The 19,062-nt window shown below is 51.9% G+C and overlaps 7 protein-coding genes across 7 annotated transcripts; 3 read left to right on the top strand and 4 right to left on the bottom strand.

The window, feature by feature from the left end:
- Positions 1-26: 26 nt before the first annotated feature.
- Positions 27-2,299, bottom strand: SEPMUDRAFT_113840 (uncharacterized protein; the record flags this gene model as incomplete). Its single annotated transcript, XM_016901056.1, has 3 exons — positions 27-631; positions 698-824; positions 2,288-2,299. 3 exons carry the CDS (start codon positions 2,297-2,299, stop codon positions 27-29), a joined length of 744 nt encoding a protein of 247 aa, XP_016765985.1.
- Positions 2,300-3,977: 1,678 nt separating this feature from the next.
- SEPMUDRAFT_146781 (CK_II_beta-domain-containing protein) lies at positions 3,978-6,290 on the top strand. The gene has a single exon (XM_016903860.1). It carries the CDS (start codon positions 4,793-4,795, stop codon positions 6,068-6,070), a length of 1,278 nt encoding a protein of 425 aa, XP_016765984.1. The 5' UTR covers positions 3,978-4,792; the 3' UTR covers positions 6,071-6,290.
- Positions 6,291-6,637: 347 nt separating this feature from the next.
- Positions 6,638-9,380, bottom strand: SEPMUDRAFT_153702 (Fungal_trans-domain-containing protein; the record flags this gene model as incomplete). Its single annotated transcript, XM_016907522.1, has 4 exons — positions 6,638-7,524; positions 7,589-8,131; positions 8,182-9,127; positions 9,205-9,380. The coding sequence occupies 4 exons, from the start codon at positions 9,378-9,380 to the stop codon at positions 6,760-6,762; spliced, it is 2,430 nt and encodes an 809-aa protein (XP_016765983.1). The 3' UTR covers positions 6,638-6,759.
- Positions 9,381-9,602: 222 nt separating this feature from the next.
- Positions 9,603-10,587, bottom strand: SEPMUDRAFT_130527 (Prefoldin alpha subunit; the record flags this gene model as incomplete). Its single annotated transcript, XM_016902361.1, has 3 exons — positions 9,603-10,285; positions 10,343-10,507; positions 10,566-10,587. 3 exons carry the CDS (start codon positions 10,585-10,587, stop codon positions 9,996-9,998), a joined length of 477 nt encoding a protein of 158 aa, XP_016765982.1. The 3' UTR covers positions 9,603-9,995.
- Positions 10,588-13,913: 3,326 nt separating this feature from the next.
- Positions 13,914-15,668, top strand: SEPMUDRAFT_153700 (uncharacterized protein; the record flags this gene model as incomplete). Its single annotated transcript, XM_016907521.1, has 5 exons — positions 13,914-14,869; positions 14,966-15,143; positions 15,213-15,298; positions 15,375-15,480; positions 15,579-15,668. Coding segments are annotated over exons 1-5 (825 nt in total), but the record flags the coding sequence as incomplete, so codon positions are not given.
- A 503-nt stretch (positions 15,669-16,171) lies between these two features.
- On the bottom strand, positions 16,172-17,068 carry SEPMUDRAFT_123164 (uncharacterized protein). The gene is made up of 2 exons (XM_016901830.1): positions 16,601-17,068; positions 16,172-16,537 (listed from the first exon to the last, which is right to left on the bottom strand). The coding sequence occupies exons 1-2, from the start codon at positions 16,683-16,685 to the stop codon at positions 16,458-16,460; spliced, it is 165 nt and encodes a 54-aa protein (XP_016765980.1). The 5' UTR covers positions 16,686-17,068; the 3' UTR covers positions 16,172-16,457.
- Positions 16,172-18,956, top strand: SEPMUDRAFT_161038 (uncharacterized protein). Its single transcript, XM_016907921.1, has 3 exons — positions 16,172-16,879; positions 17,286-17,806; positions 17,861-18,956. Exons 1-3 carry the CDS (start codon positions 16,680-16,682, stop codon positions 18,568-18,570), a joined length of 1,431 nt encoding a protein of 476 aa, XP_016765979.1. The 5' UTR covers positions 16,172-16,679; the 3' UTR covers positions 18,571-18,956.
- The last annotated feature ends 106 nt before the right edge of the window (positions 18,957-19,062 follow it).

Genomic DNA, 19,062 nt, shown 5'->3' with positions numbered 1-19,062 from the left:
CGCGGCTGCGGCCGTAGCTTGCAGTGTTACTCTTCCGCGCGCTTTTCTTCGGCTCGCTTGACCTTCTCGCCGGCCTCCTTGATATTAGGGGTCAACTTCCCGTAGACATAATCTGCGAGGATGTTGTACAAGGCGGTGCCGACGTTGCCCTCTGCTCGCTTGACCTTCTCGCCGGCCTCCTTGATATAAGGGCTCGAGTGCCCGTAGACATTTTCATCGTTGAAGGCGGCGTACAAGGCGGTGCCGACGTTGCCATCTTCTCGCTTGACCTTCTCGCCGGCCTCCTGGATATAAGGGGTCAACCTCCCGTAGACATTTCTATCGGAGAGGGCCTTGTACAGGGCGGTGCCGACGTTGCCCTCTGCTCGCTTGACCTTCTCGCCGGCCTCCTTGATATAAGGGCTCGAGTGCCCGTAGACATTTTCATCGTTGTAGGCGGCGTACAAGGCGGTGCCAACGTTGCCATCTTCTCGCTTGACCTTCTCGCCGGCCTCCTTGATATAAGGGCTCGAGTGCCCGTAGACATTTTCATCGTTGTAGGTGGCGTACAAGGCGGCGCCGACGTTGCCATCTTCTCGCTTGACAGCAGAGTCAGGAGTAATCGGTACACGACGTCCTATCACAGCGGCGTCTATTAATCGATTAGCAACTGGCAAATCCCGCAACCTGTCTTTCAATAATCTCCGACTGACATTACCGAATTGTGCGACGGCGTATGCATCCGCGCTTGGATCTGTGATTGGAGTACAGAGCTCGGTCAATTTGTGATGGGTTTGTGTCGGCAGGGAGTAGGTAGTACTGGAACGATCTGTCGTTTTCCGCGTCTTTAGTCCAATGTAGGTATGCAGCAATGAAAAGTGCGGGTGTTTTCGGTCAGAGCATGAACTAAATTTGACGCGTTCCCACCCGCTAGGCAGGAACGGTGCCAAAGCTTGTATTGACTTCACCTCCCAAATCTACTAGGTAGGTAACTACTACCTGTACCTACCTTGCCTACAGGGTCACGTCACCGCTACAAACTCGACGGTCCAGATTGACGAGTCGCTGTCCACGGTTCTCGTATCCACTGCTCTCACTTGCGACAGCAACGGATAATGACCTTCAGGCGATACCTGGACACCCACTCATGCGACGAGGTCACGCGTCTCCCCTCCCTCTAGCAGCCTTCGCTGAAAGCTAACGCTACGCACACTCTGCCCTGTTCTCGAATACTGTACCTGGGTTTTTGGACGGCTGCAGTAGGCAACTGCAGGAGGACAAGATCGATAAAAAAAAGAGGATATGGAGCCGAGGAGCAACTTCTATAATAGTCGGCCGCGACGCAGGACGAGGAGATCAAGCTTCGTGCTCTGTCTGCATCGACGAGCTTACTTTCCGCAAGCTTTTCATTCTACGGGGGCACAACTCTAGTGAACTGCTAGGTCTGCTGACGTACCTTCTAGGAGGTACATGTAGACATGTAGGAGGGGGTAACTAGGTCTACCAATTTAGCCTTATATACCTCGCATGCTACGTGTCGTAGCGTAGGAGGCAGGGTGTATTAACGTTTTTCGATATCTACTTACTGTTAGAACTAATACGGGGAACCGGTCCAGCGTACGCCTTATACTACCTACTGTATACACATCCTTTAGTTACCGATAACGCCCTCGATCTACTCGTCTTAGATGTCTGTTATATATCAGCTGTCTAACAGCGTTGTCTCCTATTCCGTTCTTATAACATAACGATTTATCTATTAGGAAGCATTGCAGAGGTACTATATTATCGCCGGTAAACGCGTTCTGCAACGATCTTAGATACTATATAACGCTTCGGTAGTAGAGGGCATGTCTACTACTAGTACTATATTCGATATAATTTTGTCTGCCTATTATCCTAAGCCTATCGGTCTTGTATAGTAGACATTGTAGCCTATATTCATATATTCATATATCTATCGAATGACCCTATCTTTGCTCTAGCTCTATAGATAGCTAGTAGTGTTGGTTTTACGTACGATTTAAGAGTCTATTCCGCCGGTTTGTAATCGCACGACCGCTCTAGCTAGACCCTAGACTATAGCTCTAGTAGATCGAAGATTGACGAAGCTATAAGGATTTCAAATACTACGCGACCTAAATTAGGCTGCTTTCTACTAGCTTGTTCAGTTGCTCTATACTAAGTATTTATACCTTAAATCTTGGAGTTTAATACGAGCGAGCAATACAATCCTAAGGCTTTGCTGCTGCTTGCCGCTACTTCTTTGCTGCTTCTATAAGGTCGTATAGAAGTCTATAGTACTTACGTAGAGTAGCATACTTGGAGGCAATACGTTTACGTTTCTCGGACTCCGTCCTAAGTATCTAGCTATAATTTGGCTAGAGGGAAAGACTACTGCAGCAATGTATACAGGTTTGTTACTAGGAGAGAGTAGAAGAGGGTAAGGGTTGTTGTTGGCTTTGGAGTAAAGCTTTTAACCAAGCTTTTTCGCCTCCGGAGGTTCTGCCCGTCGTAAAAATGCTTGAAGAGAGCTGCGGTATTCTCGGTAGGACCTACTATACACATCTATCTAACGCTTGCTATATTGTCTTGTAGTCGAACAGCTGCACTTACGAGAGACTTAAGAATCTCGAAGTATCTAGTAAGAGTATATCTGCCGTCGTAGGCGTAGATGTTTCTAAGGAGCAGCGAACGAGTCTTCTTATTTAGCAACTTCAGGTACAGCCTATGTGCTTTCTTGGCATTTTATTTCGTTCTGTAGAGGTTAGCGACAGAGCGAGTCGAACAGCAAGATACTGTATCTCGTAGCACGTCTACTCTCAAAGTCTTTTTTCGACTAGCCGCGGGCGGGAGTATCGCAAACCTCCAGTGCACGTACTATTGTCTCGTAGAGGCCACTACAGCGTGTAGCGTTGTTGCGGACAAGGCGCTGAATAGTCCTGTGGACCCGCCAACGCCTGAAAAATGGATGGCTAAGGCGTTGTTCGGTAAGGTTTTCGCAAGGTTGGCGGACACCGTAAGAGACTGCGCACGGCTGCCAATATGTCGTTATACTGTTTGATACTGTTTACCTGTAGTTGCCGCTGTATGTTGGCGCGTAATGTACAGGTTTCTTGGTCGTGTGTGTGTATGAAAGACATGAACCTGCTTGCAAGAATTTCATGCCGGATTGCCTTATTGGGCATTCCGGCAAATTGGCAACATACTACAGGAAAATTCAGAGGGGTCAGATGCAGCTGTACAGCTTGACAACCTGTATGTTGGCGTCAAACAAACCACCAAGTACCCGAAGGAGTAGATGAACCTGCAATGCCTAATAGCTCGTCGCGTACACCGCAATATGTAAGAAATACGACCAGTGGAACTTACTGGCCAGTCCTCGCTCAAGGCATCATTGGTAGTCTACGGTGTTCATTATAGGTACCTAGGTGATCAATTTCGTGTTCAAGACCTTTCTAGTCTGAATCTTGTATGGCGCCAGAAGCGCTCGGCTTGGTCATTAGGTAGCCGTATGGTACAAAAGATCTGTAGGCAGCCCACTCCGTAGGATATCGTGAAGCCTCTAGATTGCCGCGTGTCTTGTCTGGCATAACGAAGCGTCTGTGCATCGGAATCGTAGAAAACTGTCTGTAGAACTACCTGTACCTACGTAATTCAATCTCTATGTACATCGAAGCAATCTTGGTACCGTCGGTGAACACGGGCGGCAGAAAGCTGTGGGACGAGGAACGCCTCTACATGTGTCACGTGACTCGGATCCCGCTCCCTCGCAGTCAATATTCCGCATCCATGAGACAGCGTAGAGGGAGGCTTCTGTCCTGAAGCGTGGAGGACGACGTGAATGGCGACGGCGACTCGCCTTGTCACTTGCTATTGCCCATACATCGTCTCCCGACGTCAGGTCACATGCAGTGTTGTCGAAAGGGATCTTCCGACGCTGAAACCCACCTAGAACTAAGGTAACTCAGTTCTACATATACGACCCCTCCATCTATGAATTCGATCTATCCAAGCCTCAGCCTCATTGTGTCCCTGGCACAAACCACGCGCTGTACGCTATTGCGTGTCCTATGCTCTTCGAACCCACTGTCCATTATCCTCCTCCTACCGCAATAGATAATTGCAGCCTGCAGCATCAGAATATCGCCGACCTGAGTCAGCAGGCGGTGGGTGTCTTTGCGATCGAGCAGGGCAGAACCCGGCCATTGCAGCATCTATACTTTGGTCCTACGTCTGCACGCATGCTCTAAGCAGTGAGTCGCGATCAGCCGCGGCAGCAACGACGACGACGACGACGACGACGACGACGGCTGCGACGACAACAACGACGACGACGACGTGGTGGGGACGGACGCCAGATATGCAAGTGTGGGAAGCAAAGACAGGCTAGCTCTTCACTCGCCAAAAGGCATTCACGAAACACAACAAAGGCAGCACCAATAGACAGCACGCTCGTCTTTCGACACAGGATCTCACCCTCCCGACCACGGCTTGGGTGGTACCAACTCATTCGGCAAGCCGAGCGAGATCTAAACGAGCAGCGCACACACACGCACGAAGCAAGCCGCAGGGAACCGCCGCGAAACTGGCTGATCACTACGACCTCGTCATCGACATACCGCTGAGCAGCGATCGCTCGAGCTCTCCGCCGTACCATCGAGCACCACTGGATCATTCGCACACCGAATATCAAGGGGCCCCGGCGCCGTCGCGACCCGCACTACAGAACTTGCGCGCACGCAGTCTCAGCTCGGCGTTCGAGAAGGCCTGCAGCGTGCACCAAGTCGCGCTGGACGAGCTTTCCGCGACCATGTCGTCCTCTAGCCAAGCACCCGAGTCCTGGATATCCGCATTCTGCTCTCTGGTAGGCCACGAGTACTTTGCTGAAGTGTCGGAGGACTTCATCGAGGATGACTTCAACTTAACGGGCCTGCAGAGTCAGGTGCCCATGTACAAAGAAGCTCTGGAGATGATACTAGACGTGGAGCCAGAAGACGCGAGCGACGATGACGAAGAAGAGGAAGAGGACGAGGATGAGGACGAGGACGAGATGCACGACGGTGATCTGATTGCGCGTGGAGGGTATAGGCGAGCAGCGGATGCTGCTGCTGCTGCAGCAGAACGGAGACATTTGCGCATGGCCAGTGACCTCAGCGTGATCGAGAGCTCAGCAGAGATGCTATATGGCCTGATACATCAGCGCTTCATCACCAGTCGACAGGGGATACAGCAGATGGCAGAAAAGTATGAGCTGGGACATTTTGGGCACTGCCCACGCGTCTTCTGCCATGGCGCGAAAGTGTTGCCCGTGGGCTGTTCAGACATTCCGGGACAAGAGACTGTCAAGCTCTTCTGCCCCAGCTGCCTCGATGTCTTCACGCCCCCAAACAGCCGCTTTCAGACTGTCGATGGTGCCTTCTTCGGCACAACTTTCGGCTGCCTGTTCTTCATGACATTTCCCGAGCTTGATGTTGGTGGGACACGACCGGCAGCTCCAGCAGAGTCTCCTTCAGCTGGCCAGTCCTCCAAGAACCGGCAGTCATCGCTATCGGTATCGATCACAGCCGAACAGTTCCAATCTGGTGTCCCCCCAGCTCCGCCGGAGCCTGCAGCCGCGCCCCTGCCCAAACAGCCCGAATCTATCAACGGAGTGACGCCCAAAAACCTCGCTCCTGGCCTTGGACAAGGATTCATCTACGAACCTCGAATCTACGGTTTTCGTGTTTCTGAGATTGCCAAGACCGGACCCAGAATGAAGTGGCTACGTAGCCGACCAGGAGACGTCAACGAGCTCGACGAGTGTAGATTATGGGCGCAGAACCAGGAGGCCCTTCTGGCGAGTCAAGGGCCCGTCACCGACGAGGGAATCCCAGGACCACCAGTTGGTGATAGTGAAATGGCAGATCCCAATGAGGAGAGAGATGATGGGGAGATTGAGGATCAAGAAATGAACGGCGATGGAGTTGTGGATGAAATCAAGGAGCAAAAAAAGAGAACTAAGCGGAGGGAAGACGTAAGTTCTCCTGGGATGGTAAACGGGGACACTCAAACCACGAGGAGTGCTGTGAGGGTGGGCGGCGGGGGATAGGATTCCGGCATAGCCTACTACTCAGGCACGGAGTAGCGGTGTTGGAACGACTCCGTTCCCTGCATCGGGTGTATGTCGAGTTGGGAGGAGACGAAAAGACGTGATCAACTGACAGTCAGTCTGATCTCTCGAAGCATTTCCAGCAGAGACGCGTATTAGGATGCATGATTTGCGTCGAGCCAGAAGCTTGACCTTTATTTCGGTCTGCCGAGCGTTCACCCCCTATCGGTACGAAATAGTACATTGTTTCTCAAGACCTTGGTCAGCTTCTTTTTTTGTTTTTCTCTCGCTACCTGTATCTTCTCTCTCGTCAAGTCATTTTGATGACTGAGGCCCTCGATTCACAACCCTGTCTCCGGAGCTACAGAGACCTCCTCTACTCGCCATACTGAGCTTGTGTGTTATGCTAGAGTGAGTGCTTCCCAACATCAACTTTCCAAGGCGGAACAGCTTCCCCGGTCTCGTCATAACCTCGTGATTTGGAACTGCGCATACAGAACGTCCATGAATTCACTTCTATGTACGTGCGGGCATGCATCATTATTATCATAATTATCGTTATCATTATCAGCCTTGTTCATCAGAGCGCCCACCCATTGCTTTCCTTCCCCTTTCGTTTCTTTCCTTCCAGATCCTTATGAAATTACTTTGATCCCATTATTTTCCCGCGCTGATTAGATTTCATTGAATCAAAATAATTCCTGCAGTATATTACTCAACCCTTCGTCGCCAAACCCGTCTCCCACGCCAGTGTGGTCTGCTGCAAACCCTCCTACAGAGTCAGTACCATTGACGCCAGCCAATCCATGGAAACCTCCAGCAGCCTCAAATAGACTGCTCAAATCATGTACCATGTTTTCTGGGCTGGAACTGGCGCCATGGTTCGTGGCGTTCCACTGATGTTGTTGTGGTACTCCGCCGTTGTACAGATTCATTTCATCGACATTCACGCCTGCCAGGCCTGCCATAGCTACCGCGGCAGAGCGGTTAGGATCGGGGTCGTCTTGGATATTGCTACCGCTAGCAGAGGGCTTCTTGGGTATTTGAGCGGGCTCAGTGACAGCAGTAGCAACAGCAGAACTTTCTTTCATCTGCAAACCAAGTTTGGGACCAACTTCCTTCAAGACTCGAATGGTCTTCCAAAGCCGCTTGGAAACCCAACTGCCTTTGCTGAAGCCACGAACGAGATCCAGAGCCATGTAGAACTCCTCTCTAACGTCTTCGGCGAAAACTGCAGGCGTGTGTGAGACGGCGAGGAACAGCACTGCTAGAGCCGAAGTGAGGAAAGCGTTGAAAAGGACCTGCTGGGTTCGATATAGGTCCGAGGTCTGGTTGATGTGTGTTAGCACTCGAATAGTATCCTTCGCTACATCGACTGCTGTTTGGGCCTGCTCGCGGTGCTGGATGATGGAGGTTGCAGAGTGTAAGACTGGGCGATATATGAGAATGCGCATCTGGAAGAGTAAAAGGTCAAAGGTTAGCAGACGTCTCAGACATAGCGATGCATTGTGGTCGTACTTGATTTGCTCGGAGATATAGTATGATTCGCAGGCGATGGGCGCCCCGAGACGGCGACGGGCCAACGGGTATTGGCACTCTTGTGGTCCCTGGCGAGGAGGGGTGCTCGAAACGGAGATGTTGTGGAATATTGCGGTGCCACTGAATGACCTGGTAGTCAAGGTAGTCCATCTCATCGTTCTTAATCGGCATGCTGCCCTTTTCAGATGAAGCAGAGGCTGCGACGGAACGCCAGACCTTGCTAGCTATAGCTGAATACTGGATCATCGCACTCAGGTATGGCGAACGATCCTCGGGCTTAGGCATCTGCGGACCAATGTCAGAGTCTTGCAGAGCGAATGGCATGCCGGTGCCAAAGCTCCACCGTCTATCCAGCACGTAAATTGACCAGAAGAGAAGCATGGTTTCAGTACGATCATCCTCGTCCTGAATCGCATCGTAAGTTTCCCGCCGGTGCAGACCCAGCTCAATGCATAGTCGTGCAGTCAGACCAATGATGCGCCACGATGTACCTTCATTATCGCGCTGGAATTCGTACATGGCCTACACCATTGTCAGTTTGTACAGGTTGCATACTATTCAGCCCTACTCACAGTCATCGTGAGCATGCGAATGGCTGGAACACCAACGGCCCCGAGCAGCATCGCATCAATTGCAGGCTGCACATACTCGAACAATCTCTGGCCAAGTTCACTTCGACCGCCGGCCTCTGTCGTCAGAGCAGTGGCTATGACCAATTTGAGAATGTTCGTCTCCTCATCATCAATGGCATCTGAGCCTGGCATACCCTGTTGCATGAGACCGGAACGATGTGCAGCCTCCATGAACCTGTACAGCTTGGTGGCGTAGTCGACAACTTTGCCGATGTTCAGTACTGGGTACATAAGACCCATCTCATCCTCATAGACTCGACACAAGCGAATTGCTTCTTCCTGTGGTATACTCCAAATGGGATCCTTATCCGCGTGCATCTGCTGCAGCGCCTGCCCACGCGGGACTTTCCACGTGGGACTCCTATGAGGGCTCCCTTCTGCCGTGCCAGTATCAGCCTCTCCATTTCCACTGACATCCTCTTCGCCCGGTCCGGCTATGCCCATGGACTCCAAACTAGTCTTGGCGACTCCCAGGTTGAAAGCTACACTCGTGGGACCTTTGTATCTGTTTTGCGATTGGCTCGAGGCTCGCGGTCGATGGAAGTGGGCTGGAGACAGCGGTACACCGGGCGAGGTCTGCGCATTAGTGAATGTTGCGCGATCGGGCGGATACTGCTGCAACGAAGGGTCGATTGAAGTGTTGGACTGCGGCCCTACGGTTGCGAGCTGTCCTCCGATCTGAGACCGCAGCTGATTGAACTGATCATATAGGGCATTCACGTGCTCTTGCAACATGGAGATCTGGCCCGACATGTCCTTGAACTCAGCCGAGTCCTTGAATCCGGCGCAGCAATTCGGCGCATAGACGCAATCGAGGTTCAGGTTGCCGCATCGCTGGCACGGATTCTGGCCATTGCACTTGATCTTGCGCCGCTTGCACTCGTTACTGTCCTGCCATCAGCCATGTCTGTCTTTGGCAATGTATCCCACGGGCCATCACAACGGGCACATATCCGAACATACCATGCGATGGACACATATCGATTTCGGCGAGCTCGCGGCTGGCCGCCTTGGTCCTCGGCTTTGCGCTTGGTGCCGTTCGCGTTGACACTGTCGTGGGCCGCATTCTGCTCGTCCTGTTGTTGTTGCTGTGCAAGAGACGCAATCGACTGCACGTCCAAGGCCGAATTGAGAGACATGCTGCAGCCGTCCGCCTGTCAGTGGAGATGAAGGTGGAAACGTTCCGCTATGGCAGGTAACTAGCGAGCAATTCGAAAGTTGAAAGGTGCAAATAAGCGGAAAGTGGGGTTGCGGGATAGCTAAGTTACACGGCATTAGATACTCCCGGTCGTTCAATCGAGTGAGAGCAACATGACTTGGCATTTTCTGATTTGCATATTGCAGGATGCAAACTGCCTCGATTGATTTCATACTGCTAGTTAGTGTCTATGATGGTGGTGTTCGGGACTATATTATCCCAGAACTTGGGCACTCTGCCGGTGATTCTCTCTGGCCTTGTCCAAAGCGCAGAATTCATAGCATGCCGTAGAAAATGATCGCTACCTTATGTGCACATGGCAGCCGGCTCGTCTCCGCTGACTTTGGACGCATCTTCGAAGTGCCTGCTCCTGTGTCCTCGCATCGGTCTCGCGAATGTCTCCGGACCGTCTTCCCCAGTAGCGAAATGTCCCTAGTGCAACTGCCCTCCACCAACGGATGCGAAGTCTTTGCCCAGCGCAAAGGCTACAAACCATAACTTTTCCGGCGGTGGCGCACCCTCACTGCCTCCTAGTTCTCGTCGGATCACGGCTGTCTCAAGCACTAGGGGCCTGTCCAGCTTGCTGTTGTCCCCCACCAGCCAATACCTTCTGCCTCAGAACCTCTTCAATCACGCGCAAGTTGTTCGCTTTGCTGTTGACAATATTCTCGAGATCCTTGATGTTCTTTCCCAGCTCTTCGATCTTGCCTTCATAGAACTTCTGCGCGCTCGCAACGTCTTTTTCCACGTAAAAGCCAGTTCCCACATCGACTAATACCGTCTCCGTATCCGCAAGCGTTCCAGGCACGTAGAGAGATGAAGTCAGCGGGACGAGGAGGGGCTTGCCTAGACAATGCGTGAATGAGTGCATTGCGCATCGTGTCGAGTTTCTGGTGGGTATACCTTTGGTGCTACTGGCGATCCCATTCTTGATGCTGACAATGCAATCACGGAATTTTTGCTGGGCCGTGCGCAGATTCTGATATGAGCTGGTCAGGTGCTGGACCTCATCGTCTAGCTGTTTCTTGACTTGGGATAGCTGTTGCGTAGAGAGTTGCGCAAGGTCGACTGCGGCAGAGTCAGACCTGGTCTCTTGATTCGCATGTGATGTGGCTCCCTCTCTTACTCTGCTGCCCTTGTCCTGCCATCGCGAGCAGTTATCGCAGTATTTCCGGCGAATGCCTGACTTAACTTCAGTTGAGTGAGTACCTAGTAGGGAATGTAGCCGAGCGGAGCGAACTACCTCCTACCGAAGTGCTTGAGCTAGCCGAAGATGTGTTTATCGATAAGCAAGTTCGCCTATTGAATTGTGAGTGACTAAGCCAGACGACCCTAGGAGGTAAGACGGCGAGGGAGAGGACACATGTGTGCACGAGATTCAAATCTACAGTTCCTCATACAGCCATCTACGGATTCCACTGCTCCCCCACGGACAGCCTGAAGGCTTTGAACTATCAAGAGTCCAATCGCCTCGCCTGCGGCATACCAATGCAAAGAAAGAGATTTGTCTCATCGCGGCAGGGCACGATCCCCTCCGCTTTGCAGCGCCCACGTGTGTGTGTATGCGACATTGCATCAGCGCACAGCTGTGCGCAGTCCTTGACAAGATAGCAACAGGCTCCAGTAATGGGCTATGTTGCTTGACTGTCAAAAGAAATCAGTATTCTTGTTGGCTATATTGCTGTTCTTGTTTACGAACAAGGACATTTCGAAAATAACGTTCCACTCTGATTCCCAAGGACAAGACCATCTATGACTTCAATTGCGATCTTACCTACCTACCTAGTGATCCGCTATCTGTCGGGAAGATATGTGAGTCCGCCTGCTCCACCGCCTCTCCCTTCACTTTGTGCCTAGGCGATATCCGCATGATCCTTGCTTACAAGCACATGCACACATACCTTATATAAGCCTATACGAAGACTGAGTTTGCACAGTTGCCGAGGAGGAATCTAAATAACCTCACAGACCCAACCCGCCCTTCCCGCTTCAGTTGTTCAGACAGAGAATTTTACTTATAATCAAGATCAATCGTCGATGCTCGACAGCTCGGGTCGATCAACGAGCCAATGCCAACTCAACGAAGGGCTCGCATGGGTTGCCAGTCGTTGTGTCGCCTGGATGCATACTCACCATTAGTCGCGACGAGATATCTCGTCTCCTGGGATTACCAGAGCGAACGAAAAACGATCGGCCCAATAACACGATCACAAGTCTGCACATGTTCAGAGCAGTGGCTGTGGGCGGCGTGCGTTCTCAGATGTTGTAAAAGTCGGACCTACTACCTACCTTACCTTGACCATGCTTCGTAGGAGCACTCAACGTGGTCTGTGCGCTTGCGCAGCCTCAAGGTTGTTCCAGTAGGAGGTACAGTAGTTTCTTCTTCCTTTCGAGCTGTCACAGTACATCCTCGCACTCACATGCTTGTGCTTTGATTGACGCCAAGGTGTCGAGTATAGAGTTTTCGTAGGATTATGAACTCTGTGTGAGCACGAGAGCAGACGGCGGAATAGCTATGGCTCGACGGGCAACTGCTGACAAGGGTCAGCATGGTCTTATAGGTAGAGGTGCTGACGAACATTACGTGTGCCTCACCGTCATTCAGGTTGTTTCTATTAATAAATCACTCTTGCCGAGAATTTCGAGTTCGAGGACGACCCTTGCCGCAGAGCCTTTCACATGGCCTTTCACGTATCGCCGCACCAAGCACTTCTGCTACTATCCAGCAAGCACGAGAATCGGCAGACTGGTGATGCCATTTAACCAGAAATCATTCCTCTCGCTTGCAACGTCTGGCTATCAGCCAACAAGCGATAATATCATTGAGCGCAAGCTCCTCTAGACGAAGCGGCGAGCGCGACAAAGACCCAGACTGTTCGAGGCATCATCATGCCTCCCATCGTCGTGGCTAGAAATAATGGTCCGCCATCATGTGTGTACTAGGTGCCATCGCAACCCTGCTAGCGTTTAGCACTCTGGACATGCCCGTACAAACGTTCACTTCTCTCGTGCGTCGCAGAAATACGGTCTATACGATTCTGCAGGTTCTCGTCACTTCCGATATGCGCTAAAGTATAGCTCTAGCTGCCAATTACCGAGATGTTAACCTCTACCTCGATCGAATGGTACCCAATACAATCGATAAGACAATACGACCAACATATGGCGAAAGGATCTGCTGCAAATATCGATGCTGCCGGGGATGCATTCACCATGTAGAGTTCGACTCTGCCCAGCAACGAAGGATTAACCAAGCTCGGGAGCCTGAGATGAACGGGGAGGACGCGAAGCGAAGCGATTGCATACCTCGCTGATGCCCGCCGATGCCTTTGAGAATGCTCTACCATCTGGTGCAGATGATTCATGGGGTAGACTTGCAGATCGGCTAAAGCATGATCATTGTAATTCATCCATAGCGTGGCACGATGTGCCGTTGTGCTTTAGCATGCGGTATGGGACGCGAACAACGATGTAGATCGCGAAAGCGATATGGCCAGCTTCCATGAACGCATGAACAATGCCGGTATAGCCAGAGGCCTTGTTCAGTCTTTGCATTAGAAAAAATCACCCCAGGGACGGCGCAAGCTCCGGCGAGCGCACCGTTCTCCAACTCCGCTTTCCACACGACGCCACGTGGTCAACATGTTGACGAATCTGATGCCGGCATGTCAAGGTAGTTTCGATACAGTGATGGACTGTCGATCCCTTCAAAGCTACCAGAGCATGCCCTTGCAAGCAGGGCCTAACAGCTGTGCCAGGTTCATTGACTGCATAGAGCTATCCGAGTGGACTGATGCTGTTCACTAGTGCAATAGTTCTTTTGCGCGGAACTTGGCCAGAACGCCATCTCTGGACCTGAGCCCGGCATCCAGCTTACGATCGTAAAGTCCTGGTGCTAGCCTTATGCTGCTATATCCTCGCTACTTGCGCTACCGAGCAGGAATGTAAAGACTTCGACGAAGCGATCGACCTCCTTGCAACAGGTCGATGAAAGCTCTGGGGGACAGCTATCGCGGCCGCCTCCATCAACGTCCGGCCACAAGCACTGTAGGTAATACTCCTCCCTAGACATTAGGGCAACGCCCGTGGTCAGATGCCGAGATGACGACCAGCCAGAACATGAGATCCTTCTGCCAAATGAACGACCTTCGCGAGGCTATGGAGCAGCCACTGCGCAGACATTTCCTTGAGCGGCGTGAGAGCCAGGATATATTTCATTCGGTGCAAATAGAGTCAGTGAGGTATGCCGTGTCTGAGGATGCAAGCGTGATTTGACGATGCTCTGAAGGAGGGTTAGAGTGGAATGCCCAGTGCTCGCACGACATCGTTGTCTGTTGTACCCAAGTTGCCAAGGGCACGTTGAGACAAGCTTTTGTGGAGCATCCAACACCCCACGCCATGTTTCCTGATCTTACCTGATGTACCTATATCGTATCATGGAATACCTTAATTTACCTTGCCTACTACCTATCTTCATACATCCTGGTCCCATCGTCGTCCCCTTAGAACGCTCAGTCCGACCACGTTCCTTCTCCATCACCACTGGACCTTGACGACCTCACGTCTTGGACTGTCGCACCATTCTTCGGCTGTGCAGTATACCTTCCTTCGACCGGGCACTAGTAAGCCGATGCCCCCAAGATGGTCGTCATGGTAGCCGAATACAACCTCAAGGCTCGATGTCCAGCGCAGCGAGAATCTTTGACGAGTCCCGCTGGTTTCCTTCGACTCTACTTGATCTCGCACGAGGCCGTAAAGCCCTCGTGCTATTGGTTCCACCCTTCAGGCGAACTCCATTCGGGCCTGAGCTGGGGTCCCCATTGAGATCACAACTCTTCGATGATGAACAAGCCACCCAACACACTGCTTCTAAGCGAAGCACAGCACATGGAGGAGAATTTGACAGTCTCGTACAGCATCGGACAAGGCCACAAAAAAACAGTGCCGGCGCTGTTCAGGGCGAGCATCGAAGGGTATAAAGGGCGCGTGTACCACCGCGACAATACTGGATTTTGATCATCATCAAACACAAATCAAGCCAAGCAGTCATATTTGCTCCTCAACAATGGCCAAATCCGCTCTAGCCCTCTTCCGGCTGTGTATTGCTCTGGCCGTCCTTATCGCCTGTGCACATACTGCAGTCATCTCACGGGACTTGTCAACGAACTTGGTCCACGCCCGAAGTCAAGCTGGCACCAAAGCTCCCGCTAAGCACGCTGCTGGTCATCCTACTGGTCAAAGCACGAGTCACCCCAAGTATGTAGACATCAGAGAGCTCGCTCGAGGAGGAAAGGTGATACAGAGTTTCCCGATGACGTTCAAGAATCAGCTGCCCAAATCCATCCCTGAGACCGGCTATATCCCTCCTGATGAGTATTGGACGGAGCGCGGTTTACCGGTACCGAAGAAGAATGTCGGGCAGACGGACAGGTACGTACGCAATGCCCGCTCCTAGACCTATCAGTTGGCATCCCAACCAACAGCCGTGGTCTATTTATTATGGATGTTGACGTGGAGAGACAAAAGAGTACAGCCATGCTCTGCAACTGATAGCCATTTGGACCTGGATGACAACTTTCTGAGCAACGCCGTCACGGGCAACACCCATGTCATTTCCGATACGCTGTGCGCTCCAGGAACTATTGGCAAGACCTATTCATTCAGTTACTCATGGTCGGTGAACTTTCAAGCTGGACCTGATTTGGTACATCTCTCACCCCTATCGATACCTCGTCTAGAGGCCAGAGCTCCTGAATCTGATTTATTCATCTAGAAAGGCACTATCATCTCTCAATCACCAGTAATCAAGCATGTTCTCGATAAAATTGGTATCCGGGGTGGTTTTGCATATACCTTTGGGTGAGTGGATCCGTCTGAGATGCGTGCACGTATTGGAGATGATCTCTCGCCGGAGCTGATGCTGACGATATTGCAGTCAGGCGACTACAACCTCGTACTCTAAAAGCTGGAATCTACCTCAACAACATCCCTTTGTGCTAACATTCAAACCGAACATTCTGATCATGAGCGGCCAAGGAAGAGTATGTGACAACTTTTTTGTTCTTCTTCTGCTCCTTCTCATTTCTCCCCCTATCATCCTTACTGATAGAACATACGGCGCCATCTAATCCCACAGCAGGAGGTCAAGACAAACGGGCTCGGCGCGATCTGCAGCATTGGCGACACCAGCCATTTTATACTTCATGTTCCCATGATGGAAGCCCTTGAATGCCAAGATCCCAAGAGTGCTTGCGGGCCCAAAGGTTCGTATCACCATCCCCGCACACACACATATATGTATCATCGGTGTGCAGAAGTCCAAATATATATATCAATACTGACGCACATGGCGCATGGCGCCCGCATCGACCTATAGGTATATATGACAGCTGCTTTTTCGTCGGCTTGGCAGCTCGCACGCTGTGTGCCGGCCGCAATCTCGGCCCCACACCGGAACCTGGACTGCAGTGTCCCAGGCGTATCTACGACAAACATTTCCTGAACAGCCAGGGCGGAATCATTAGTTAGATGGTGCTCTCTCCCGCGCAGGGAGAGAGAGAGAGAGAGAGAGAGAGAGAAAGGGCGAGAGAGGGCGAGAGAGGGCGAGAGAGGGAGAGCAAAGAGACCGAGTGCGGACGCGAAAGAGGTTGGTCGTCGCACACGGGCTACGAAGCTGGTGTGGTTCTGCAGGTGTTATCAGGTTGGAGTCAGGTGCAATGCTTTAGGAAGGTAGGTAGACTGAGAATGGCTGGCTGGCTACAAACGAAGTGAATGAGTTGTCAGGTACATGTAGCCTTTCGGCCAAAAATCGTCCGTTCTTGGAACATTCAGGTTGTGCATTTTGTTTTTTTCCCGTTTCTATGCGTCGCCGCGATTACATCTCTAGCCTCCTCTCTTTGCGTTTGTAGTGAGCATGCACAGACTTTCTCGGGATTTGTCCGTTTTCTTTTATTTACTTCGTTTCTAGGTGAGATACATGTAGGGAAGATAAGGTACTGTCATTGCTGTTGTCAGTCTTCTACGATCTTTTCGCATAGACCACCACGTGGGCCTCGCCTCGGCTCGGTGAGAGGATAGGTAGGTAGGTAGGAGGTACATGTATTTCTAGCACGAGCATCAGCAAGCATGGATAAATACGATAATTAACGAGAAAACGCGTATTTTTCTTGATCCTCTTTTCTTTCGTGGTTGGTTGATTGGCTTGTTGGTACACTACAGCATACTGGACGTAGTGCCACCTATGCATACCCTGTCGCGTCCTGGAGAGTGGAGTACCTCTTACAACTCCCTCACTCACGTATTGAGTGACCGCGACGCCCTGTTCGGTACAAGGCGCAGAAGGAGGACTGTGATTGGTGCCGAGATGCAGCTTCGCCGAGGCCGGTTTCGGCCACCGCAGACAGGGCGCAGCCGGAGTGCGGCCTCAGGATTGCGGCGAGGGTAAGCAGGCTGTGCCCTGTTTCAACCGCACTTTGCTTGGGTGATGCTCTCGAAGATGGAGAAGGAGAAATAGGAGAAATAGGGGAAAAAGGAGAGATGGGAGAAGGAAGAGGAGAAGAAGAACCTCAGAGAAAAAGAAAAAGAGGAAGAGACGCGTGTGTTGCTGCACAAGTCGTAGCGAGATGAGATTCGACCGTTTGTTGTCAGTTGTCGTGATGGACGATCCTACAGGCCTATTTAAGCTTTTCCGGTCAAGGGCACGCTCCACCGGCGAGAAAGGTGAGTGTGAGTCACAGGCAACCGCCAAGTTCAAGTAGCCTCACCCCACCTCACCATCCACCTTCTGTTTCTTCTTCCTCTTCCTCTCAACCTTCTTCCCCATACCGACCACACATCCATACTACAGAGACAGCCATTCAAGATGTCTGCCTCTGCTTAAACCCCGTCCGCCCACCATACCGCTCCACTCCCTCTACCCACTCCACTCCATTTTCGAAGCGTCCTCGGACCTTCACACAAAAAGCGCCCGCTTGTCCCTCGACAACCGCCCTGTGAACCACCTCTCCAAGCCCACCACGGCTTCTCACCAGCAAACATGGCTTCCTACACCAGTGTCTGCACGGCAATTGCCACCAGCTCCCCACTTCTCGCAAGACTTCACGCTCTTCGACGCCCCGACCCACGAGTCTCCCGCCCGGGCTCCCTCTCTCGATTCGACGCCGCTTCCTTCGTCTAATCCTGCTTGTCCACGCGGCCACCAGCCGAACGAAGACTACCACGCTCAAAGGGATACCCGCTACACCACTCGCTCGGCCACTCGTCCACCTGTACCACTCTTCAACGCACATCATTCGACCGGTCATTTCACCAAGCAACAGACCATTCATCCTGAACTAGATTATACATCCGGCACTATGGGAGGCGGAGGTAACACTACACCAGCAACACCGTGGAGCGGAATCGGTCTAACCATGCCTTCAGAAATCAACGTCGCTTATAGCGGCACCTTTGGCGATCTCCACGCCGGTGGAGACGCTGATATGTTTAGCTTTGACAGCTTCAGCGACGATTTTGAATTGATGGGCTCCAGCGCCAACTGCTTCACCGCTGTCAAGCGTGCAGCTCCTTCTGGCACCGTCTCACCAAAAGACCTGTTCGCCGACTCTGTTCCACCATCTACGACGTTTACCAACCTGACCACTCCTGGATCTACCTTCCTTGATACCCCAGATGACTACCAAACATCGCCACTGTTTACAGACCAGATGGTTGAGGACAAGGCCTGGTTCTCGCTCTTCCCGGAAGAGGATAACGCTGTGATGGCCCCATCTATGGAGCGCACCTCGTCCAACACCATCCTGGTCCACCCCGGCGGGGAAAGTGCGGCTCGAAAGCGTTCTTCAACAACAACACAAGCATCACCTACGCCTTGCACACCAGCACCGAAGATGTCGGCTGTCGCTGGCGTTGCCGCTCGCAAGCGGGATAAGCCTCTGCCACCGATTGTGGTCGACGGACACGATACTGTCGCTCTGAAGCGTGCGAGGAACACGGCGGCAGCTCGCAAGTCACGAGCGAAGAAGGTTCAGGAACGAGATGAGTTGGAGAGTACAATTGCTCAGTTGGAAGAGCAAGTTCGATTCTGGAAGAAGAAGGCCATGGATCTTGGTGCCGACGATGCCGACGAGTAAGGCTTGACTCGGTATGATGACGGACGACGAGATACTTCACACTGCTCTTGCAACAAACACAACCAATGAGAAGGGGGGCGCTGCCACATTGCAGACGCTGGTGGGGGGGGGGTGACTTTTTTCTTTTCTGTTCAACTTGAATGAGCGCATTGTGTGGCTCCACTTTCTCTTGCGGCGATTGAATGCCTCGACCTCTCCACTTTTGGATGACGGGCGGCGATTGAAACGTGTTTGCTTTTTCTTTCTAGTCCTTCTGATGTCTCCTGCTCGAAGCAATGGTGCTTGGTGGTTGATTGACTCGGGGCTTGTTTTCTTGGGCGCGTTTCCGACTGAACGATAGCGAGTGCAAGAATCAAGATAGATTTGAAAAGTTCTGTGCATCTACACCTTTTTCCCTTGTGAATCTCGCTTGCCCCTCTCACGTATCTCTGCTGTTGATCTCTTGCTGTAACTGGTTCTGGACGTGTTGAGCACGTGAGGCGAGCAGAGCCT

The sequence above is a fragment of the Sphaerulina musiva genome, assembly GCF_000320565.1.
Source record: "Sphaerulina musiva SO2202 unplaced genomic scaffold SEPMUscaffold_1, whole genome shotgun sequence".
Taxonomy (NCBI): Eukaryota; Fungi; Ascomycota; class Dothideomycetes; order Mycosphaerellales; family Mycosphaerellaceae; genus Sphaerulina; species Sphaerulina musiva.
Note: the sequence above shows the minus strand (reverse complement) of the source record. Positions and strands in the feature narration are given on the sequence as shown.